The sequence below is a fragment of the Camelus bactrianus genome, chromosome 20 (assembly GCF_048773025.1).
Source record: "Camelus bactrianus isolate YW-2024 breed Bactrian camel chromosome 20, ASM4877302v1, whole genome shotgun sequence".
In the NCBI taxonomy this organism is placed as follows: domain Eukaryota; kingdom Metazoa; phylum Chordata; class Mammalia; order Artiodactyla; family Camelidae; genus Camelus; species Camelus bactrianus.
In genome coordinates, this window is record NC_133558.1 from 31,156,138 (window position 1) to 31,182,165 (window position 26,028).

At 41.1% G+C, this 26,028-nt stretch overlaps 2 protein-coding genes across 3 annotated transcripts in view; one reads left to right on the top strand and one right to left on the bottom strand.

Annotated features, from left to right (window-relative positions):
* The first annotated feature begins 7,788 nt into the window (after positions 1-7,788).
* TDRD6 (tudor domain containing 6) lies at positions 7,789-17,526 on the top strand. The gene is made up of 4 exons (XM_010973946.3): positions 7,789-14,001; positions 15,530-15,654; positions 16,885-16,974; positions 17,370-17,526. The coding sequence occupies exons 1-4, from the start codon at positions 7,950-7,952 to the stop codon at positions 17,493-17,495; spliced, it is 6,393 nt and encodes a 2,130-aa protein (XP_010972248.2). The 5' UTR covers positions 7,789-7,949; the 3' UTR covers positions 17,496-17,526.
* A 2,641-nt stretch (positions 17,527-20,167) lies between these two features.
* Positions 20,168-26,028, bottom strand: part of PLA2G7 (phospholipase A2 group VII) — a 28,331-nt gene continuing 22,470 nt past the window's right edge. For both annotated transcript variants that reach the window (XM_074348860.1, XM_074348859.1), the window contains 5 exons: positions 25,490-25,603; positions 24,285-24,376; positions 22,908-23,078; positions 20,796-20,944; positions 20,168-20,343 (listed from right to left, as the gene is read on the bottom strand). In XM_074348860.1, coding sequence (XP_074204961.1) covers positions 20,213-20,343; positions 20,796-20,944; positions 22,908-23,078; positions 24,285-24,376; positions 25,490-25,603 — 657 coding nt within the window. In that variant the 3' untranslated portion in view covers positions 20,168-20,212. The remainder of the gene's footprint in view (positions 20,344-20,795; positions 20,945-22,907; positions 23,079-24,284; positions 24,377-25,489; positions 25,604-26,028) is intronic.

Here is a 26,028-nt window from a genome sequence, read left to right on the forward strand (position 1 = left end):
TCCAGAATTGAAATAGAAAGTAGCTTAATTTAGAATGTCAGGTTTGAAATATTTACATCAGCAAAAAGGACACTCATACCTTATAGCTATAAATTTTATTTTATGGGGGTACTCCCTATTAATCCTACTTAATACAGCTCTTCTTATTAATCCAGTTCTGCTCTGTCTAAAAAGGACGGATAACGCATATTACAGTGATGGACATGCTCACTGGCTACGGGTAAAAGAGGAAAATAAAACTGGAGTCAGTTAGACATTGGAAAACTAGTCCCTTCTTTTTTGATACCATACTCTACTTTGATTACATGACACTCTTCCCTCCTGTCACTTATCTTACATTTTTATGACTATTTTTCAGTCTCTATTGACTGTTTCTTTGCTGCCAAGTCTTTAACTTTTGGTTCTTCAAGGCTCTGCTCTTGGCCCTCTCCTCAGTGTTCACTCTCATTCTGGGAGGAGCCCCACCGTCCTGGGGCTGTAGCCACTGCACTTGGGCTGCTAATTCCCAGGCACATAATAGGCACTCAGGAAGTGGTGGATGTTTCCATTGTCTGTGTTTCTGGGCCTTACTCTTTTCAACAGCTTTCCTCATGTTTTCTCAATTGCCAACTTTATATCTCCACCAGGATGGCCCACAGTCCTTGTGAGCTCAAAATTCACAACATTAAATCAGTACTTTTTGTTGCAATTCCCTGCTCTTTACAATCTGCTCTTTCAGGGTCTCCTTTGCACCACACACCAAGTGCTGCAGCCAGGAAGCTTTAGGACATCCTTGACTTCTCATTTGTTTACTTACTCTATAAAATACTTAAATCCATTTATAAAAAAGAAAATTACAGACCAATGTCTCTTCTGAACATAGATGCAAAAAAGCACCACTTTACACCCATTAGGATGGCTATTATTGAAAAAAAAAAACCACACAAAACAGAAAACAACAAGTGTTGGTGAAGATGTGGAGAAATGTGGAACCCTTAAGCATTGCTGGCGAAAATGTGAAATGCTATACCAAACAGTATTGGGGTTCCTCAAAAAATTAAACACAGAATTAAATGATCCAACAATTTCACTTCTAGATATAATCCAAAAAATTGAGAGCAGGGACTTGAACAGATATTTGTACACCAATGTTCATAGCAGCATTTTCACATAACCAAATGGTGGAAACAATCTAAATGTCCACTGACAGATGAACGGGTGAGTGGATAAACAAAATGTGGCATATACATACAATGGAATATTATTCAGCCTTAAAAAGCCAGGAAATTCTGAGACATGCTACAACATGGATACATCTTGAAAACTTTATGCTGAGTGAAATAAACCAGACACAAATGGGCATATGCTATATGATTCTATTTGTATGAGACACCTAGAATGATCAAATTCATAGAAAGATGAAGTAGAATAGTGGTTACCAGGGCTGGAGAGGGGTAGAATGAGAAGTTAGTATTTAATTGGTGGAGTGTTTCAGTTTGGGGTGATGAAAGGTTCTGGAGATGGACTGTGGTGATGGCCGCACAACACGGTGAATGTAATGAATGCCACTGAAGTATATACTTAAAAACGGTTAAAATCGTAAGTTTTGTGTTATGTATGTTTTACTGTAATAGAAAAATCAATAAAAGATTTAAAATCCATGAATATAGATGTGAAAAAATATTAGCAAACTGAATTCAGCATTGTAAAAAGGAAAATACATCATACCTAAGTGGGGTTTATCCCAGGAATACAATGTTGGTTCAAGATTCAAAAATCAATCAATACAATTCACCTTATTAACAAACAAAAAGAAAAAAAGAAAAAAGTTATCTCAATAGAATGTGAAATGGTATATGATAAAATTCAATATCCTTTCATGATAAAAGTTCTCAACAAACTAGGGACAGAAAGGAACTTCCTCAACCTAATTAAAGGGATCTAAGTAAAACCTACAGCTAACATCACACTGGTAAAAACTTGAAGGCTTTCTCCCTAAATCAAGAACAAGACAAGAATATCCATGCTCACCAATTCTAACCAAAGCTGTACTGGAGGTCTTAGCCATTACAATGAGACAAGAAAGAGAACTAAAGAGTATATATATTGGAAAGCAAGCAGAAAACTGCCTTTATTCATAGCTGATATAATTGTGTAGATTTCTGAGGAATCCACAAAAAAGTCTACTAGAATTAATAACTGAGTCTTAGAAAATCACAAGATATAAGGTCAATATACAAAAATATAAATATACTGCTGTACACTAGCAGTTAAAAATTGGAAACCAAAAATTTTTAAAAATCAGTATCATTTACAATAACATCATAAAACATGCAAAACTTAGGCATAAATCTAACAAAATGTATGCAAGAGTTGTTCACTGAAAATTATAAAACAGTGCCGAGAGAAAGTAATGAAGACTTCAAACAGCGGAGTGATAAACCATTTCCTTGGATTGGAAAACTCAGTATTGCTCTCAAACTGATCTCTATCTACAAAACAATCCTAATAAAAATCTCCACGGGATTTTTTCCCCCAGAAATTGACAAGTGCATTCTAAAATACATATGGAAAAGCAAAGACCTTGAATAGCCAAAACGGTTTTGAGGAAAAAGAACAAAGTTGAAGGATTTGCATTACCTAATTTCAAATTTGACTTTTAATCAGTTTGGACAATAATCAAGACAGTGTGGCATTGGCATAAAGACAGACAAGACATATACATCAATGGAACAGAATAGAGAATCAAGGAATAGACCCACTCATACATGGTCAAATAATTTTTGGCAAAAGTTTCAAGGTAATTTGATCAGGAAAGTATAGTCTGTTATAGATATTCATATGCAAAAATAAAATGAAACCCTCAATCCTTTTCTCACAACATATACAAAAATTAAGTCAAAGTGGATCACAGACCTAAATACAAGAGCTAAAATTATAAAACTTCTAAAAAAAAACTTTGAAATAATTTTTTTAAACCTTGGTTTGGGCAAAGATTTGTTGGGACTCAAAAACTACCACTTATTAAAGAAAAGAGTATGCAAATAATTTAATTTCATCAAAATTGCAAACTTTTCCCTTCAAAAGACACAATTAAGAAAATGACAAACCATACACAGAGGAAATACACACAGAGCACATATCTGATAACAAAATGTACACTGAGATTGTATAAGAACTCTTACAACTCATAAATAAGGTGACAACTCCTTTAAAAATGGGCAAAGGATTGATCAGATACTTTACCAAAGAAGACACACGACGGCAGCTAAGTACATAAAGACTGTTCAACATCATTAAGAAAATACAAATTAAAACCACAATAGGACATCACTACCGACAACAGGAACAGCTAAAATGAAAAAGACTGACAACACCAAGGGCTGATGAGGATGCAGAAAAGCTCCTGCATTGATGGTGGGAATGCAAAATGGTACTACTTCAGAAAATATTTGATAGTTTTTTATAAAGTTAACATACATTTACTATATGACCTAGCAATACCACTCCAAGTATTCACCCAGGAGAAATGAAAACTTCTGTCAACACAAAAACATGTACATGTATGTTTACAGAGGTAAACGGATAATCACCCCAAATTGGAAATAACCTGAAAGTCCATTATCTAGGGAATAACTGTATGTCTATACAGTGGGAAACTATTCAATCATAAAAATGAACTATTGATACCAACAACATGGATGAATTTAAAGGCATTCTGCTAAGTGATGGAAGTCAGACATAAGAGACTACAAACTATATGGTTCCATTTCCATATGAATTCTGGAAAAGGGCAAAACTATAGGGACAGTGGTTGCCAGGGACAGTGGTTGCCAGGGACTGAGCCCATAATGGACAGAGGAGATAGTCTAGGAAAAAGCTTGAAGGAAATATTTGGATAATGCAAATGTTTTATGTTTTATCTGTGGTGGTAAACCTTTACAGCCCTATATATTTGTACATCTGTGGTGATGTGCATTTACAAACACATACTGCATACAAATTTATAACTGTGTACATTTGTCAAAAAATCAAACTACACAATAAAAATGAGTTTTATTGTGTGTAAATTATGCCTCAATAAAGCTAATTTTTAAAAAATCTAATTTAAGATTTTTAAATCTTTAATTTAGAAGAACTAAGAAAGTATTTCAAATTTCTATTTTATTCAATTACCAATAACTCTAATTTATTATATATCTACTGTGGTGGGACTTTTACCTATAGTGGGTCATTTAATCTTCATAATAAAGTTAAGTATAATTCCGTTTTTATATATGAGCAAACTGACTTAGAAAAGTTCATCGTCCGTATCATTCTGAGATGAGAACCAGGCACTTTCAAAATCTAAAGCCTTTGCTTTTTCTACTGTGTTTTGTTGCATCTCAAGTATTTATTTAATGCAAACATGTTAACTGTATGTAATTTATCCTGTAAGGTCTGTATAAAGAGACCCATTTTTCAGATCTGGAAACAAGAAGATAGACATTCCCCTGGCTTGCTCTTTCTACTCTAGTTGTCCCCCTGTAACGGCACAGTCTTGAATTGTGTGTGTGTGTTCTAACAAAACTTCAGTTATTGACAATGAAATCTGAATTTCATAGAATTTTTGTAAACTTTTTATTTTGAAATAATTTTAGATTCACATAAAGTTGCAAAACATGTACAGGGAAGTCCCATGAACCTTTCACCAGTCCTCCCCAGTGATAATATCTTGAATAACTATAGTATACAATCAAAACCAGCAAAATGACATTGGTATAGTCCACAGATTTAGATTTCACCAATTTTACAAGTTTTACGCATGCGTGTGTGTGTGTGTTTGGTTCTATACAATTTTATCACCTTCTTAGCTTCATGTAACCACTACCATTTTCAAGATACAGAACTTGAATATCTTGAATTTCATGCTGCCCCCTTTATACCCACCTACCCTCTCCCCCATCCCTAACTCCTGACAACCATTCATTTGCCCTCTGTCTCTATACTTTCCTTAATTCAACAGTCTATAAATGAAATCATACAGTATGTGACCTTTGGGGATTTTTTTTTCACTCAGCATAATTGCCCTGAGAACTTTCCAAGTTGTTGCATGAAATGGTTCATTACTTTTCCTTGTTATTGTTGAGTTGTATGCCATGGCATGGATCTACCGAAGTTTGTTTAACCATTTACCCATTGAAGGTCATTTGGGTTGTTTCCAGTTTGGGGCTATTAGGAATGTAGCTGCTATAAACACTTGTGTAGAGGTTTCTGCATGGACCTAAGTGCAATTGCTAGGTCAAACGACAAGTACACATTTAGTTTTTAAAAAGTGGCTGTACCATTTTACATCCCCACCAACAATGTGAGTGATCCAGTTTTTCCATGTTCCGGTCAGTGCTGACGTTTATCACTATTTTTAAGTTTAGTCATTATCTTAGGTTTGTCGTGATTTAACCTGATGGTTCTAATTCATTTTCCCCTAATGGCTAATGATGGTGAACATCTTTTTATGTTCCTCTTGCCATTTGTATGTCCTCTTTGGTGAAATGTCTCTTCATATCCTTTGCCCATTTTCAAACTATTTTTTTTTAACTGTTAATGTTTTGAGAGTACTTTATACATTGCAGATACAAGTCCTTTGTCAGACACGTGGTTTGCAAGTATTTTCTCCCTGTCTTTTCCTTTAGCTTATCTTTTCATTCTCTTAACAGGGTATGTCTCACTTGAATAATTTTTTAAAGTATTTATTAAACAGTAATTTTCTAAGCAAGCATCTTTAAAAATGGCTAATTAGTAGTTTAGAAACTATAGAGTCTAAAGTGTACTGTGTTTCTGCTTAGAGCTCTCTATATATGGACATCTAAGATAGCACAGAATAAGTATGATTTATCTGTTTTGCCCAATTTCCCTGCATCTTTCATCCATAAAAAAATTCTAAACAACTCACAATAGAGTGTCCAAGTATCTCCCAGAAACATTCTCTCCCTCATCTTATCCTTTTCTCCTTTAACTCATTTAAACATTTGTATTCAGATCAGATTACTCCCTCTCACTGTTTCCGAAGCCAAAGCCCTCTACGCCTAAGAGGAGCTCAAGATATTTTGCTTAATAAAGTGTGGGAAATACAGAGCAAGAGTTTAATCTTCACTGTGCAATGGTCTGATTTTTTAAAAGTTTTCAATTCCTGACCAGCAGCAGAGCAAGACAGAGCAAAGTAAAGCTACCTACCACAGACACAGCAGAGGCGGGACACTGGGAGTATCTGGGAGGATGTGAGGAAGGGGCTCTGATCAGCCCATCAGCTACACAATGCACATTCACATTGAGGATTAAAGGCCCTGAGTTACGTTAGGTGGTTGGGGGACAGGTTAAATAGAACACATAAGTCATTTGCTTAGCTTAGGTTGTTATCTACAACCCTGTGGTCTCTTTAAGAGCTGGTTTATACTGCCTGAACTGTAATAGAGGATTAGTTGAAGTCTCCATTATTCCATGTTATGATCAAACAATCCCAAATGATAACAAGACCGTTATATAATGAACTCTTTCCTTCCACCATCAAGGACACAGTGCCAGATTATCTTCTTAGTCCTTTGTTAAACATTCATTGTGTGCTTTTAAGCTGGTGGGATGACACAGTGACCAAAGACAACTGTCACACGATGTGAAAAGTGCAAAGCAAGCCTGGGCGGTTTTGGAAGCACCTGGTGACCTCTAATCTGGATAGACTGAAGACACTGAGATTTACATTCTCAGGCCAGGGTTATAGCAAGCACTGTCTTGACTTTCTCTCTTGACTATTTCAAAATGTGAAGGAGTGAAACAGAAAAGTACGAGGAACTATGAGAAACCCCAATGAATGTGCCTAACTTTGCAAATGCACAAACACATCAACACAAATGCAGACGTATCTCTGGAGCTCCTCAGTTTACCTGCACTTTTCCATTCCGCTCCCTCCCCGTTGACAGAGTTTTCTAGGGGGAACCTCGGTTAAGATTTAGGTGGGAAAAAGTAGAGTCCAGCCAAAAGGCCCTCTGCCATAGCAGATACAGCCGAGAGTTTGAAGTCACGTTACCTCCACGACACTTTGGACCTTCTTCTATAAATCCAGTTCTGTGCTAGCTCCGTGCCGAAGTGAAGGCTAAATGCCTCCAACATTGACAAACGAGGCAGCCAAGAAACTCAGACCGGGTAATCGTGGGGAAGGAGGCATTTTAAGTCTCCAAAGACGCTCATACTTTATCTAATGTAACCCTCATCACAACTCTAGTCACCCAGGGGATCAAACAGGCTCCGACTGGAGAGGGTCAGCCCCGGGCTCAGAGCCACACCGCGGAGCGCGCGCGGCCAACCGCCGTCCTCCAGGGTCGCCCGCGCACCGCATGGCCTCCGCCGGGGAGCGCTCCGGGCCGCCGCGACTTCGGGCCCAACGCCCGGGAACGTGCCCTTGGCGCCTCCCTCTCTCCTTCCCGTTTCTCCAGCGGCCAGCATGGCGACCGGCCAGCCAGGCTCTGTCGTTCTTAGTCGGGCCGCCGAAAAGGAGACCCCTGAGTGGTCTGGGCCTCGCCGCAGCCCCCGGCCAGGCCGGCCCCAAGGCCTGGGCAGAGGCAGGGCGCGTCCCCTCCCGGGTCCCGCCCGCTCTCGGCCCTCGAGGCCCCTCCTGCGCCCCCAGCCCTCGTCCCCGCCGCGGCCACCACCCCCGAGGCCGGACTCCACCCCGCCGTCCGCGGCCGGAAGTGAGGGTGCCTCGCGCGCCCAATGCCTGCGCGGCGGCGCGACCGTGGGCGGTTGGTGGGGCCGGCGGGTCTTACCAGTCGGCGCGAGTCCGTCAGGTCCGGCAGCGGGCGCGTCGCGGAAGGGCCACCTGGTCGGGCGTCCTTCCCAGTCCGTGTGTCCTGCGACTCTGCGTCTGCGGGGCTCTCCTTACAGCGGCGCCGCGGCTTGGCGGGCCGGACGGAGAACGAAGGCCGGGCGGCGCCGCGGAGATGTGCTCGACGCCCGGGCTGCCGACGCGGGGGGCCTCGCTGGTGCTGCGGGTGACCTTCGTGGACGTGCAGCCCGAGGTGATCCCAGTGCAGCTCTTTGGGCTGGTGGGCGAGCGGCGGGACGAGTACGTGCAGCTGAGCCAGGAGATTCAGAAAGCGGCGGCGGCGGCTGCGGCTGCGCACGGCCCGTGGGCGCTGGGCGGCGCCTCGGCCGCGCCCGGCGAGCTGTGCCTGGTGCAGGTGGGGCCGCTGTGGCACCGCGGCCGCGTGGTCAGCCAGCAGGCGCAGGAGAGCCGCGTCTTCCTGCTGGACGAAGGCCGCACGGTCACGGTCGGCGCGGGCTCGCTGGCGCCAGGGCGGAGCGAGTTCTTCCACCTGCCGTCGGAGGTGCTGGGCTGCGTGCTGGCCGGCCTGGTGCCCGCGGGCAGGGCCAAGCCCCAGCACTGGACAGCCAGCGCCGTGGACTTCCTTAGCAACCTGCAGGGCAAGGTAGTGCACGGGCGGGTCCTGGACGTGCTCCTGCTCCACCGCCTGGTCCTCCTGGAGGTGCCCGGGCTGTACCAGCAGATGCAGGAGCTTGGCCTGGCCCGCCAGGTGCCTGATGGCCTCTTCCGCTCACTGATCAAGCGCTACCTTAAGGCCACCACGGCGTTCCTGGGCCCTGGGAGCCCTGTCTTCCTGCGAATCCCGCCCAGGCAGAAGCAGCCCGGCCTGGATTACTTCTACCCTCAGCTGCAGCTGGGCGTGACGGAGCCCGTGGTGGTCACCCAGGTGTGCCATCCCCACCGCATCCACTGCCAGCTCCGGAGCCTCTCGCAGGAGATCCACTGCCTCTCCGAGAGTATGGCCCAGATATACGGGGGTTCCCCGGGGACAGGGGATGAGAACTCTACCTGTGCCACCTGGGAGGAGAGGGAGGAGAGCCCAGACAAGCCGGGCTCTCCGTGTGCATCCTGCGGGTTGGATGGACATTGGTACCGGGCGCTTTTGCTTGAGACTTTCCGGCCTCAGCACTGTGCCCAGGTGCTTCACGTAGACTACGGAAGGAAGGAGTTGGTGAGTTTTAGCAGCCTTCGCTACTTGCTGCCCGAATATTTTCGAATGCCTGTGGTGACCTACCCTTGTGCTCTATATGGACTCTGGGACGGTGGGAGAGGCTGGTCTCGGTCACAGGTTGGTGACCTGAAGGCCCTGATCCTGGGCCAGGCAGTGAACGCAAAGATCGAATTTTACTGTTCGTTCGAGCACGTGTATTACGTCACCCTGTATGGAGAAGATGGGATTAATCTTAACTGTGTGTTTGGAGTACAGTCCTGTTGCCTGGCTGACCGATTCCTTCAGAGCCAGAGGATGGAGGAGGAGGAAGCAGAAACAGCTTTTCAGTCTCAATCTCCTGCTGAGAAAGTGGATGAAGAAATTTCGCTCCCTGCCTTAAGGTCTATCAAGTTAAAGATGAACGCCTTCTATGACGCCCAGGTACAGTTTGTTAAAAATCCCTCGGAGTTTTGGATTCGGTTGAGACAACACAGCGGTACCTTCAGCAAACTGATGAGGAGAATGTGCAGTTTCTACTCCTCCGCCAGTAAGCTGGATGGGGTTGTTTTGAAACCTGAAGCCGATGACCTCTGCTGTGTCAAATGGAAAGAAAATGGCTATTATCGGGCTATGGTCACCAGATTAGATGACGAGAGCGTGGACGTATTCCTCGTTGACCGAGGCAGTTCGGAAAGTGTGGACTGGTGCGACCTGAGGATGCTGCTCCCTCAGTTTAGGCGGCTGCCGATACTGGCTCTGCGGTGCTCCCTGGCGGATATATGGCCCTTGGGGGAAAACTGGAGCCAGGAGGCAATTTCCTTTTTCAAAAAGACTGTGCTCCACAAAGAACTGGTCATCCATGTCCTCGACAAGCAGGATAGTCAATATGTTATTGAGATTCTTGATGAATCAAGAACAGGAGAAGAAAACATCAGTAAGGTGATCGCTCAGGCTGGATTTGCCAAGTATCAGGAATTTGAAGCAAAGGAAAACATTTCCCTGAGTGGCCACTCACCGGGGCATGTCTCAAACTGTTCTATGGCGGAGCGTAACAAAATATCTGCTGCCAAGAAGAAGGCAGAACAAAAAGCCAAGCAAGATGGTAAAACCACAGCTGTTCCAGAAGTTTTGACTGACACTGCAGTTGTGATGGAGGCTTCAGCTGGCCTAGTTGAGCAGGAAAAAGAGAAAGGCGTATCTGTTTATTCCCCTCTTACACAGAATTTCTTGGAGATTAAGCCAGGCTCTTGTAATGGAGAGCTAGAAGTTGGGAGTACAGTAGAAGTCAAAGTGTCTTATGTTGAAAACCCTGGCTATTTCTGGTGCCAGCTGACCAAGAACATACAAAGATTTAAAATGCTAATGTGTAGTATTCAGGACTATTGCGAGAATACAGCTGCTCCTTACCGGGGAAACACTCCTGCTTGTTTGGCCAAACGAACAGCAAATGGAAAATGGTCCAGAGCTCTGATTAGTGGGGCACTATCTTCAGAGCATGTCAGAGTAATATTTGTAGATTATGGAGACAAAGATACAGTGTCTGTGAAGAATATTTATTCAGTTAGTGAAGAGTTTTTCAAGGTTAAGGCTCAGGCTTTCAGGTGTAGTCTCTATAATTTAATTCAACCAGCTGGTCAGAATCCTTTTGTCTGGGATGAAGAGGCAATCCAAGCTTTTAGTGAATTTGTAGATAATGCATGGGAAGACAGTCTAGAATTAAAATGCACAATATTTGCCTTGGCTTCAGTACATGATGGAGAACTGTTTAACGTGGTGGATTTGATAACACCCTTCCAGAGCGCATGCCATTTTTTGGTAGATAAGAGACTTGCGAGACCAGTAAAACATCAGAAGCCTCTGGAGGCCTCTGTTCAGCTACATTCTTACTACTATTCTACACATGATATGAAAATTGGAAGTGAAGAATCAGTGTACGTAACACATGTGGAGGACCCCTGGACGTTTTACTGCCAGCTGGGAAGAAATGCAAACATTTTAGAACAGTTGTCACGTCATATTACCCAATTAAGTACAGTGTTGCTGAACTTAAAAACACCTCCCTTGGTCCCCAGAACATTGTGCCTTGCCAGGTACACTGATGGAAACTGGTATAGAGGGATAATCAGAGAAAAAGAACCAAATAAAGTCTTCTTTGTTGACTTTGGGAACATTTATGTGGTAACAGATGACGATCTGCTTCCGATACCTAGTGATGCATATGATGTCTTGCTTTTGCCCATGCAAGCTGTTAAATGTTCGTTATCCGATATTCCTGATCACATACCGGAAGAAGTTACAACGTGGTTTCAGGAGACTATTTTGGGTAAGTCACTGAAGGCTTTGGTCATCGCAAAAGATCCAGATGGAAGACTGATTATAGAACTATATGATGACAGTATTCAAATTAATGCTAATATTAATGAGAAGTTAGGGCTACTTGGTTACAAAGGTGAGACACGCAGAAAAGGAAGTGAAGCATGCCTCTCTACAACTGCAGCTCTTGAAATGAAAAAGGAAGATGTGAAGTTGTCACCTGCAGAGCACTTAAGTAAATCAGCAGAGAACAAATCCAATAGCATGGTGATCCTGGGAGAACCATACAGACCTAAGATCAGCTCAGCATGTAAGGAACTCAGAATTTACAGTTCAACAAAGACAAACCTAGTCCCTCAATATCAGGACTCTGTGGGAAGTGAAATGAATCAAGTGCCTCCACTAACAATAAAAAAGAAAGAAGAGAGCTTTGCTGAGCCACCTCTGAAAGCCACAAAACTAAAAGCCACTCTTTCAGAGAGGAAAATGGGAGATTCATGTAACAAAGATATGCCTTTAAAATTTTCTGAGTTCCCCCAGAAGACTATAATGCCTGGCTTTAAAACAACTGTATATGTCTCTCATATAAATGATCTTTCAGACTTTTATGTTCAGCTAACAGAAGATGAGGCGAAAATCAGTCATCTTTCAGAGAGCTTAAACGATGTTAGAACAAGACCTCAATACTATGTAGGTCCACCTTTGCAAACAGGAGATGTAATATGTGCCATTTTCCCAGAAGACAATTTATGGTATCGTGCAGCCATCAAGGAACCACAACCCAATGACCTTCTATCTGTGCAGTTTATAGATTATGGCAATGTTTCTGTGGTTTGCACCAGCAAGATAGGTAAACTTGACCTTGTTAATGCACTCATACCAGGATTGTGCATTCACTGCTCCTTAAGGGGACCTTGGGTACCTGAGATGTTAAACCATAAGGAAATGATGCATTACTTTTCCCGAAGGACAGATGAGGCTCCAATAAGATGTGAATTTGTTCAGTTTCAAGACAAATGGGAAGTTATTCTTGCTGATGACCACGGGATCATTGCAGAAGATATGATTGGCAGACATGCCTTCAGTGGAAAATCTCAAATAGGATGCTCTACCCGAATAATTAAAGGTGCCTGTTCCAAGTCCGTCGACCAGACAGACACAGACACTTCTGTATTTCTTAACTGGCATAATCCAAAGATGAAGGTGGTGAAAGCTTATGCCACAGTGATTGATGGACCTGAATATTTTTGGTGTCAGTTTGCAGATACCGAGACACTTCAGTATTTAGAAGTAGAAGTGCAAACTGCTGGAGAACAGGAGACAGATCAGAGAAGCTGTATCCTGTGCCCTCATGTTGGAGACCCTTGCATAGTAAGATACAGAGAAGATGGGCATTATTATAGGGCACTTGTCACCAATATTTGTGAAGATTATCTTGTGTCCGTCAGGCTTGTAGACTTTGGAAACATCGAAGACTGTGTGGACCCCAAAGCACTCTGGAGCATTCCTTCTGAACTTTTGGCAGTTCCCATGCAAGCCTTCCCATGCTGCCTCTCAGGATTTAATATTTCAGAAGGTGCGTGCCCCCAAGAGGGAAATGACTATTTTTATGAAATAGTAACAGAAGACGTGCTGGAGATCACAATATTAGAAATCAGACCGGATGTTTGTGGTATCCCTTTGGCCATTGTTGATTTGAAAAGCAAAGGCAAAAGCATTAGTGAGAAAATGAAGAAATATTCTAGGATTGGTATGAGTAACAGTGATCTGCCCAGTGGGAAAAATGACCCGGAGATAAAGGGAGCTCTTGGGTTGCCCAGTCCTGATGCTGGACTTAAGAAGCCAAGTAGTAAAGCCAGACAAGCAAAAACACCCTATGTTGAATCCCAGACAGATGAGCTCTCTGAAAAAATTGAAAAAGACTTAAACATCGCTGAAACCAAACCAGGTAAATTCTGTGCCCATGAAACTGATAACATTTTTGAAGCTTTCGAAAACCCATGCAAAGATAAAAAAGATAAAATTGGCCCTGAGATGCTAGAAGGTCAAGTGGAGGACCGTCTGGTCGACAAAGCCAAGCTTGATGATGAATTCCTTGTTGCAGGACTGAACACGCTGTTGCCACCTGCCAGCGAAGCCAAGGAGATGTTGGAACTGAATTCACTGGAGGTACCACTTTCTCCCAATGATGAATCCAAAGTATTCCTGGAGCTAGAATCCACTGAGTTACAGCATTCTCTAGTCGGGCATGAGGACAAAGAAGAGATGGGCCTGGTGCCTGCCACTCTGCCTCTTCCCCAAGGCTGTGACCCGGGGGCCACCCTGCAACTGTTTACAGCACAGCTTTCCCTCAACGATGTGGCTGAGAAACAGCCAGAGCTAGAGTTCCCTACAGCCCGGCTATGTCTGGAGGACAAAATAAACCCTCTGTGTTTAAGAGTTAGCCAGAAAGCCCCAGAGTCCCTGTGTGCTGAGGATGCAAGGAGGTCAAGTTGTCTGGAATGTTTTGATGAGTGTGGGTTGCCATTGCCTCTGCACGGAGAGAACTGTGATCCCAAAATGCAAGTTGAAATGAATATCTATAAAGAAGAATTCACAGAGTATAAAGACAGGGATGCCCTGGCATCACTGAACTCTCTGCTTTCTGAGGAAGAATCCAGAGATGGAAGGAAACACAGTAACACTTTACCAGGTCATGTCTCAGGTATGCGCATTTTAAAAATTTACTTTTAGTTAGCTTAGTGAAAAGCACTTATTTGTCTTAAAGGAAAGAGAATAATTCTTATTTGAATTTTTACACAATTTATTTCGAGGGGAGGATTAAAACCTGAAAAGAGAATCAGATTTGGATTTTACGAAGGGTATTTCAAACATGGGGAAATTAAGTTGTGAAATCGATGTGAAATAATGTTTTTATGTGCTGGGTGAAATGCTGAAGTATTAATTTTGTTTTTAAAAATAGAATGCTCAAAATCTGAGTCTCCAAAAGATAATCCTAATTAAAATGTAAACAAATCATCTTTAAAATCAAGACGTTCTGTTTTGGGGGTAAGGTTTAAAAAAAAATAGTGTTCCTTTGCCAAGCAGTAATGTAGGCATGAGTTTACGATAGGGATCATTTCAGCAGAGTTTTAAAATTTAACTGTTTTACTTCACGGATATATCTTGCCGTTCATCTTAGACACCCTCAAACAAAAACAGAGTTGGCCCTATATTAACCAAAAAAGTTAACAGCCTTGGTTAAATATTAGAGAACATTTATTGTCATTAACTTTTTTATAATTATGTTTGCTGTTTTCTTGGATACTTAATAAGATTTAAAAGTTATCCAGAATGACAAACTTTTTTTTTTTAACAGCGACATTATTTATAATTGCCAAGACATGGAAACATCCCAGAATAGCAAACTTTAAAAAAAAAAATCAATGCTTTAAAAATAATCGTTTTAAAAATATTTTTAAATAATCAATGTTTTTCAAATAAACAATGTGAGACTTTTTGAATGTCAATATTTATATTATTACGTTTGAGTTATTTTATGAAATAGAGAAAACAATAGATGAAGGAGAATAAAAATCACCCTATTCCCACCATCGAGAAAAGGCCACTGTGAATGCTGCAGTGACATGCTTCCTGCCTGCTGTCGCTCACCCTCCTTGTGTCTGCTTACAGTTTTAAAAACCGAATCGAGATGGTACTATCTTATAGTGTTGAGTCCTGCATTTTAAGTACACTTTCAAATGTTTTAGTTTCGTAGTACACCATCCTGTGGATATATTGTAATTTATTTAAATACCACCCTAGGTTTTTAGTCCTCACTGTCACATTTTGATAATAGTAAGTAACAGCTTTGCGATAAAAAATGTCTGATCACTCGTGCCGTGTTGCTTTGCTGTAGAAATGGCTGTTTATATCCACAGGCCACATTACACGTGGCAATAACAGCCAGCTTTAGGTGGTAATTCTCGGTGTTACAAGTCAGATTCAGATGCTTAAAAAGCATCACATCACTGTCATGTTTTTTGAGGATAGCGGTAAGGAATTACATGGGGAGGGGGCACTGGGAAAATTAAAAAATCGTATCGAGGGAAGGAGTCAGACTTAGAACACATACCATGCATGACATTGACTGTACAGAAATAGTCAACGCAGATTAGGAAGTGCTTTGCGTATCTAACGTTAAAGGATTAAGAGTTAACGTGCATCGAGTCTTCCTCTCTTCAACTTGGCAGCTCAGCCAGAGAACACCTACACTCTGAAAGGATTTACCGTTGGATCCCAATGTGTTGTGTGGTCAAGTCTAAGAAACACGTGGTCTAAATGTGAGATTTTGGAAATAGTTGAAGAAGGCACAAAGGTAAGTAAAATGGAAGTCCTTCATCTCAAAGTGTACTTGCAGATTATTAGGGAAACTTTAACCATTTTATCAGACTGGAAAATCCAGTTGAACAGATGTTTCCCTGCTCATCCCCCCTGATAATTCGATGTGGTGCAAAAATGATTTTAAAAGTTTCCACATGTAACATCCAGGTCGCTTTCATTTCCCTTAGCCCCGAAATCCCATCAGTCACTGAGTTCTGCACTTTCTACTTCTTACCCCATAGTTAAAACTTGTTATACCTAATGCCACTGCCTTGATTGTCCCTCATTCCACAACTAGATTCCTCGAATAACCTTCTACTGGTTTACATCTAATCTTCCTTCAGCTGAGTATCCCACACTGCCAGTGGGAAGTCTGCCAAATGCAAATCTGACTACCTCATTCCCTAGTGTGAAAGCTTTTAGATACTTCCAGCATATTGTGTTTTTCCTGTGGTCTGAAAACCATCTGTGTCATAATCACCTGGTACATTTCTTAAATGTATATTCCTGTTCCTTGCCCTGGCTGGCTGGCTGAGTAGTTCTAGAAGAAGGATTTGGGTTGTGCACTCTTACACCATTAAAATCTGAGAACCACTAGTCTAGAGGAGAAAAGCCAAGCTCACTAACATGCCATAGGAGGTTCTCTGGGGCTGAGCACCCACGTATCTCTCCAGCCTTAGGTCTTACTCCGTTGGGAGTAAGATGGACACCATACTGCTTGATTTCTCTTATATATACTATTGTGTTTGCCTTCCATGATGTATTTAATAATGTAATTTTATTTGCCTGTATTCTGTCCCCTTCCCAAGCTGGTTAATTTCCACCTGCCTTTAAAAGATTAGCCTTTGCCTCTTCCAGGAAACATTCACTAGCTTTATTTCCTCAATGTCCCCATCTCTTCACCCTCTTCCCCCGAAAAAGCTTTATACCCATGTTATATTCCTGTACCTCCTGTTGCAGAAGTCTGTACGTTGTGTTATCTGCTTAGTGGCATGTTTCTCCATCACATTTTGAATTTCTCGAGTTCTAAATTTTATCTGTGTTTGACCTCTAGGCATAGATACTCCGTTGGAGCTGAAGTACTGGAACTGTAATATTAAAGTTTAACAAAATCATTTTAATTGCCTTTTAAAGTACTTCATTTTTAAAAGGATTGCTATGTAACCATAGCATAAATCAGTTTTTGGAACTACCAGTTTTTATTAATTTTTTTTTTCTCTTGTAGGTTTTGAACCTTTCGGATGGTATGGAGGAGGTAGTGGACCCTGAGAACGTCTGGAACGGCATACCCAAATCTGACAGGAGTCCATCTAAGGTATGAGCGTATGCAAACAGCAGTTAACAAGAGTGTTCTTCATTTTGAAAAGCAACTTGAACTTTTCCCAAAGCCTTTGTATTTAGGAGGAAAAAAATACTAATATTGTAATAACAACAATGGAAAACAGCAATAACACAGTCAATGTTTCTGGATTTTTATGCCCAGTATAATCTTTTACAGAAACTTTATTTGATAATAGGTACAGCGTGAGGACCAAAACATTTTTTTAAATCGTTTCTGTAGGAATAACCCCCTGTAGCAATTAGAATATTCATCTGTCCCCACTCCCCCTTTTTGGAGGATGTGAATTTTGTCATGGTAGCACCCATGTAAATTATTTTCTTCTTTTTGTGTTTCTTTCTCAACCTGAGGTTTTTCTCTTCTTGTTGCAGAAAGGGGGTCTGGAGGTGACGGAGAGACTTAACTGTGGATCCACGGATGTGGCCAGTCAGGAGCTGCTTGTACAGCAAGCGGCATCTCTCCCAGACCAACTGAGCGAGATGATTCAGAGCGTGTAGTCACAGGAAGCTGTCACTTTTGAAAACTTTGATGCGCATTGAAAACCAAGCAGGTCTTGGGCCGCCTGCGCGGTGCATCCACAGTGCTGTTGCTGTATATACGGAGCTGGGATGCTTTCCTCTCCCTGTAAACGTGTTCTCGTTTTAATCAGTTGGGAGGATTTATTTTGCTAAACAGTTGACTAACACATGACTCACATTTCAAAAAAAAAAAAACTGTTTTGGTTTCTTTTGCATATAGTGTCTGGTGTTCAAAATAGAAAATTAGAGGTTTTCTGACAAGTACGTGATGCTGCTTGGGAGGATGGCTTTCTTAGCAGTAATTCAGAATTTTTGTTTCGTTTCTGAAGCTTTGCCCTTCTGTCTAGCTTTGACTAATATTGTTTGAATTTTGAAGTGTACTAATATGACACAAGATTTGAATAAAGTTTATCTTTAAAGAGATAGTGGTCTCATTTCATTGAAGAGGAAACAGGATTCTGGAATACCTGTGGATTGTAGACTGTCTGTAGTAATGGAACGAACCACAGTTCTCCAACTGGGGGAGACATCGTAGCAGTAAATTGCAGCGTTGATGCGTTAGACACTCAGCCGGTACTTTAAATGCATTTTCTCATTTAATCCTTGATTCTGAGGTGCATATTAATATTATCCATATTTGATAGGTAAGAAAATTGAAGCGTCTTAGAGAAGATTAAATAACCTGCCTCAGGTCAAAGAGCCAGCTAATCTCAGAGACTTAATCAAACCTAGACCCATCTAACTTTCCAAATCCATGCTTTTAAAACACAGTTTTGTGTAGGTGACAGTATGCAAAGTGTAGACTTGGCTTTAGGAAACTGATCTTACTTGACATGTGACCCAGGCAGGTTATTATAACATCATTGAGCCTTGACCTTCCTCATCTGTAAAATGGGGCTAATAAAACTTTTCTTGCAGTGTTTTTAAGATTAGAAATCATTTATGTAAAGTGCCTGAAAAAGAGTAGGCATTCGATACATAGTTTATTCTTTTCCCTGAAAGATACTCAGTATGCATGATTCTAGGTTACATATTTTTTTAAACCTTAAGTCATTGGATCCTGTCAGCAGGTATTTTCTCCTTTTAGCATCAGCCTGTGCCACCAACCAAGGATTTTAAAGAGGTGCTATTGAATGGGACACCAGTACAATTGGAACGGTTATCCATTTCTCAAATGAGTAAGAAGATTTGCTATGGGAGAGCGGGGAAAAGATGTACATGTGAGCCCCTGAACCCTGACGGGAAGAGTGAGAATTAAGACCCTTAATTGGGTATCATTCCAGTTAGTAAAAAGGAGAAGGTTTTACATTAAGCATCATTGAGGTTAGATGAGTATGTTACTTGTCCCTGGGATAATGCCCAGACAAGTTTGGCTCATTCATGTCGGAGCTATCGATGTGAGTTCATTACTGGGAGAAAAGGTCAGAGAAGATGCATTAGGACTGGTTTATGGAAAGCCTTCCATTTCATGCTAGGGGGTTGAACTCCCTATTAAAAATTTTTTTAATCTGAATAGCTATAGGCTAGGAGAAATCACATTTCTCAAAATGAGTGATTTTGCATATTAAAACTTTAAGATAGGTCTGAGTGCCACACCAGGAAACACAATTACTTGTAAACAGGGCAAAAGGGGTAGGGATGAAATAGTTAAGAGTCAACCAGGCTTGCTTCCCAAGTACTAATTATCCTCGTTCACACAGGCTGCCATTAAACTTTAACTGTGGAGAATTCATAGGAACAAGACCACACTTAGACCAGAAAACTTAACTGATGAGTGGCATACATTTTTATACCCCTGGGGAAACAACACATTTTCCACGACTCTCAGATGCCTAAGTACAGAAATCATTAAGCTACCTTTTTACGTCTGCTTACTGTGTTCCCCTACCTGCACGACTACACGTAAAATTAAAATCATCCATTAAATAAAATGAATGGGAAATGAAGCAGTTAAAATTATGTCTGAAAGCTGCTTATCCTCCGCAGCTCTGAGTGAGTCAGTAACATGTGGTGGCTGGAATCCTGGTCCTGTGTACACACCTCTCTTTAGTAAACAGAGTGCATCAGAGAAAAACCACTAAAGAAAATGCAAAAAAAAAAAATGCCAACTTGCTTTCACCTGCTGCCTTTGCCTTATCACCAATATTCTCACCTGTCACTCCCCACGCAGACATGGTACAGGACCCCCAGTCCCACAGGAGAGCAATGGCTTTATTACCCGCTTGGTCTAATTTTTCTCACCACGACCAAAGGTCAAAGGGAAGTGCTGGTAAACCCACCTAGCACACCATGTTGCTAAAACTCAATTCTCCTACTCACAGTAGAAAAAAGAGGCAAGAAAATCTATTCTTACGATTTTTTTTAGGGAGTGTTAGGTCACTGTAACACATCTTCAGTGGCATTGTGCCTGTTTTAGTAACATACTTGCTCATCAAAGTCGCGTAAAATCAGTTTTTGATTTTGACACTGATAAAGGATCATTTTAGTAAAATTAGAATTTAGGCTGGTATGATTTTTATATGTAGCCTTTCTTTACATTTAAAGGGAAAAAAATCTCAATCCAAGCTTTAATCACTATTGTGGTATAGCCTACATTTTAAAATATGAGTTATTTGAGAAAATACATTATAATCACACACACACACGCTCTCTCAGTTTTTAAATCAGACTTTTTAAAAGCTCTTTTAATCTAAATCCTATTTCTCTGTTCCTGTAGAGTTCTGCAGAGTGGCGTGTTGGTTGGTTGTGTCAATGTTGGTCCCAGGAATAAGATTAGCATCTTCCCCTTCAATGAAAGAATCCCACTGATTAAAATCTTTCTGAAGTCCTGTAAAATATAAATGTTAATAAACATAGTAAGCTTTCGAGAGCGTTAAACAGCTGAGTGCCTCTAGGTGGCACCCTCGCCTCACAAATTACACAGACTGCTTCCTGACTCAGGGGACGAGGTGTGCCTTGAGCTGCCAGGTGGCAGCCACATCTGAATGAGAGATGGGACTGGGACACTGTGCTGTGTTTAACGTCAGCGTGGAAGTCCACCCCAGTCTCCACAGGGAGACGATCAGCTTTAGCACGTAGGCTTGCTGCCTATGATGTACAGTGAGCAAAATTAAATGTCTCAAGTTTTTGTTTTCAAACTGATGTACTGCTACGTTCAGTTGTAAACCAATTGGAAACAGTTAAAATGGGACTAACGCTGAGTTAAGACAGACAGTTTTGTCCTCAGCATCATCTGGTTTATGACTACTAGTTCTTACCTAAAGAATATGAGTTTCTTACCTAAGTGCTTTTGCAAGAATGCTAACGAAGCTTTGTTGCTAAGACCAATAGCTACGTTTGAATCTACGTCTCCTTTCAGTGTGAACATGCATCCAATGATTTTGCCCGTGGCAAAAGTGAAGTCAGCAAAATTCTGATGGACTGAACCCCTGAAAGAGAAAGGAGACATTTGCAAATCACTTTGACGGAGTTATTTTTGTAGTTAGGGTGCAGATGCTGGCCTGGTTGGCCTATTTCCCGAAAACCAAGGAAACAAAGCTTATAGAACTGTTCTCCTGAGATGTACTTGCGGGTCACAGGCTGCTCATTGAGGGGTCCTACAGTATATATTCATCTTCCCCTCTAAATAAATAACGCAAAGATTCCTGTCTTACTCGGCGTCTTAGTTTTAGAAGAGACGATGCCAGCTTTTTAGAGGACTAGATTACTTCCAATTTGAGAAGATGGAATGTGTTTTGTGTTGAAGGGGCTGTAAACTCAGCCAGAATCCTGCTTCCTTTCCATCACACTTAACTTACATCTATGTGCTGTTGGCCAAAACACTTTGCATTTCAGCCTTGGATTAAATACATTAAAAAACAGACAAACAAAACTTTGCCTTGTATTATTTAAACTGTAAGCACCAGCTTACAAAATTGTAGCCTAAGGTCTGACTCATAGGAAACACGCAATAAATATGAATGGTTATGATTACTGTTATTATTAAACCCATATTGTTCACCTGTGGCATGCCAACCTGTAGTTCATGTCTTGTATACAGCGATTCCAGTTGCTTTTCTACAGAATATATCATTCTTGGTATAACGTCAAATGCATTAGATTGTTTTTAAAAAATAAAATAAACCATTAAGCACCTTATAAATATCCCTTGTTGCTGAACTTTAAATTCACCAACAGACTAGCATCAAATAGAATGGCCATTTATTTAGTGTTCATTTTCTACGACCCCTGGGACATTTGACACTTGGTTCTCTTGCTTTTTTTCTTCTGTTTCCTTGCCATCCCACCTCCCCTTCCTTCCCCAACTACTCTGCTCTTCACATCCTCGAGATTTCTATTCTCAGACCAATTCTCTTCTCACTCTGCGATCTCATTTCCTCCAAAGGTTTCATCGGTAATACACAAATTCTATACTTCTCCAGTTTGTGGCCAGACATCTCTACCCAGAAATCCAAGGTGAAAACACAGCTCTCCAGCCCCACCCAGTACATGTCTTCCTTTTCACTTCACTGCTGCTTATAAGCAAAGCACCATTCTTTTAGCTCTCTCTACTCAAAAAAGAGCCCCCGACTCCCGTTCACTCTTCCCCACGTTCCCATCCAAACTAGAGAGTCACAAGCATAAAGAAGATAACCAGAAGCAGGGTCATGAGAGAGCTTCACATGGTGATCGCCAGGTCCATCTACTTTAAAAAGTTACTCTTTTTAAAATGAAAACTTTTTGAGTAGTGTTAATAAATGTGCTGTATTGTTGGTAATTAAAATTTGCATCAGTATACACCCTACTTTTATCTAAATATAAAAGCGAGCCTACATGTTTTTAGGGCTAGCGTAGAGGGAAGTATTCCATCATTCAGTCAGTCTAAGAAAGAGAAAGAAAAATATCATATGATTCCACTTCCTTGTGGAATCTTAAAAAAAAAAGGACAAAAATAAACTTATTTACAAAACAGAGACAGACTCACAGACACAGAAAACAAACTTACGGTTATCAGGGGGCAAAGGGTGGGGAGGGATAAATTGGGAGTTCAGGATTTGTAGATACTAACTGCTATGTATAAAATAGATAAACAGCAAGGTCCTACTTTATAGCACAGGGAACTATATTCAATACCTTGTAATGGCCTATAATAAAAAAAAAAGAAAAGAAATACATATATACAAATGAATCACTATGCTGTACACCAGAAATTAACACATTGTAAATCGACTATACTTCAGTTTTTTTAAAAACTGCAAATGCACTTGGAAACTGAGATTATCTAATACTCTCCCTTATTCAAAGCCTAAATAACAAATTTAAGAATTCTGTAATTTACCAAATGATATCTGTTGATCGTTTAACCAAGTTTCTGTTTCAGATGATGCAATGTCACTTACTAATAATGCTTACCTGATTGTAATCATTTTTCTTTCTCTATCAGGCAAGTAGCATTTTTTCATTTTTTTGATATTAGAAGGGTATTGGAACCGTTCTGAGTTGATAAAAAAGAGAGGCTGAGGAATCCTGGAACAAACTTCATCACCCACTGGAAGCATCCAGGCATCCAGGGCAATACCGCACCTGCAGATGTTGGTCGACAATGATCAAAGAAGGCTGGTTACACTCTGGCCCACATACAGGAATTTCTAATAATGCTGCGATTCATAGACACACACCACACCAGTTCATTATGGGTTATCTCACGGCACTGCAGAGGTATCATACTTCAGTGTGGGAAGGGGATGTGATTAGCTCTATAAGGTAGCAAGCTTGGAATTATATAATCATTTTCTTTAGGAGGCATTTAAGAATTGCAACTTTTGGAAAAACATAATATTTATAAATTTTTATTATTCATTTTTTATCTTTCAAGGTAAATATTTAAATAAGTAATTCTTCAAAATTGTGGGGCTTTGGAAAAAATAAAGTATATGCACTATTGCCCCTGTGTTTCTAGTCCTTCTGGCCACTGTCGTGTGTTCATTACACCTTTTTCAGAGTAATAATTGGACCCATTCCTTTATGTTTAGAGGTGTTTCACCTGGAAGAGTGTCTGGGGGTTGTAGAAAAGCATATGGAGCAGATCCTTTGACAATGTAACCAACTTTCTTTTTAAAAGCAATTTATCCTATATTTCTTGGCCTTTCAGATACTCCATTCTATGTGCTAAAAGAATGAAAGAAGAAAAACCCCTTATGCTGAAACAGATTTTAAGAAACGTGAGATGAAGTTTCACGAATGATCCCACACATTCTACGTGGTTGGCTCGACATGACCTCATCAGTCTGGGAGGAAGTGGTTCAAGAAAGAAAATATTTCTTCAACTTAGAAGACTGGGGTCCTGACTTCCACCCAAATAACTATGTAATTTTAGCCCAGGCTCCATCTTAAAAATGAAAAAAAAAAAATTACTTAACAATTCCCTGGCTATCTGGGAAGTCGAGAAATAGTGTAAGACGACAATCTTATTTTACAATCATATCACAGATAAAATATATATGTAGACATAAACTTCCAAATGAAAATGTTAAGCCCGTAGGCAGGTTAAAAAATGAGAAGAAATAGATAGGGATGGGAAGAGTTCTCAGTAGCAAGAGCAGATGGTTTCTGTTTAGGAAAATTCATATAGAGGACTTTATGGAGGCAAAAGAACAGACGTGTAAACTCCAAAAGACCTCTCCCTCACTAAGAATGTGATAAATTCTCTCTCACGTGTGTGATCACCCCCCCACCACCGCCGCCACTTCCGATAACTCAGAGTCCTCTCGCTCAGCCTCATTCTCTTACCTGAATCTCTGGTCTTCACTCAGAGTCTGAACAACCGTGGCTCCACCAAAAGAATGTCCCATAACTGCTATTTTATCCTTATCGATAGTGTCCTATGTGAAAAAACACGATGTAAATTCATCACTATCTTACAGGTTGTTCAAAGAATTGGCAATGATTTTATGAATCATAAAATTATTATTTCACAGGCATGGTTAAGTACTTTGATTTTCTTTAGAAATGTATACACTCACATGTACACATACACACATTTAAATATACACACATATATGTACATATACACACATACAGATATATACAAACATATATGTACACACACACACACAGATGTTCATAACAGTTCAGAAGAGAACTTGGTGGTCTTCCTCATCACCCACACTTGAAGCATCGACATCCTGCTGATTTCTCCCTCTTCCCTACTCCACATGTATTAATTTGTTCATCCCCTGATTTATTTATTGAGCACCTGCTCTGTGCCAGGCTCTGTAGTTCATTTTCCATGAGCTCACAGTCTATTAGGGAAGAAGGACGTTCAGACACATGATGCAGATGGAGGCAGTGGTGCCAAGAAGCACACATGACAGAGAGCCCAGTCTAGGATGGGCAGCGGGCCCCAAAAAGCTTCATGGAGGAGGTGATGCCAGATTAAGCAGGACTGAGTCATGGGAACAGGGTGTCAGGTCAAGCGGACCACACGTACAAAGGCATGGACACAGGAGAGTGGCTAGTTGAGGGGCACAAGGGCTTCAGTGAGTCTGGAGAACAGACCATCACCTTAGTTCTTCCTCTCCCCTGTACCCCAGCCTCCTACACACACTTTTGAGTCTTTTTCATGCTGTCGGTTTTGATATCCTTCCACCCTCCTCCCAACATTCTGTCCAAAACTTTGGACCGACGTTTCAAGATCAAGCCCAATAACATGCAGGAGCCACCCAAGAAAGTACAAGACTTCCACCAGCGATATTAAGTTGAACCATATGGAAAAGGCCATTTTTGTAGGTCAAAGCTGGCTGTCGGCAATTTCTTATGTAGTTCAACCTAATGCATGCCTCACTGCTCAAACACTTTCTGGTACTTTAAAAAATTTTTTTTAAATTTTTTGCAGCCCTTTAGAATGTTGTACCTTGTATTATAGCAGTGAAACAGACAATAAAGAACAATTAAGAAGTACAGGCCGGGGGAAAATGGCTTTTTTAAAAACTCACCTTCAGCTGTTCCACACCAAACTCTAAATCTAACACATTCTTCGCTGGCTTTCCCTGATCAAGGTCCAGAATCCAATCGAGAGCTTGAGAACACTCCTTTGCTCTTTGCCGCACCTAATGTGATGATTCGAAGAAGGAAATGACACAGTAAAAAGTTGTAACCCTTACTTGAGTTTGTGTTAAGAGGTCGCAGATGGGGAAAATGTTTGGGAAAGGACTTTGCGATCAGTGATTGGAACCCAACCTAGCATCATGACCTGGGCACCAGCTTTGCAAGTAGTTAGAGCTTAGTCCAAATCCTGGCTCTGTTGCCTACCCACTGTGTGACCTCTGATGATTTACTTAAGCTCTCTGAGCTTCCATTCATTGTATAATAATGCCTACCTCAGTGAAATGTGGGTATCATTAAATGCAATAACCTATGTCAAAAGCACCCACTATGTAACTCAGTACAGAGGTGGAAAACAATGTGCTTTATTTCATTTAATCTTCCTCAAAGCCCTGGGAGAAAGATACTGTTATTATTATTTTGTAACAAA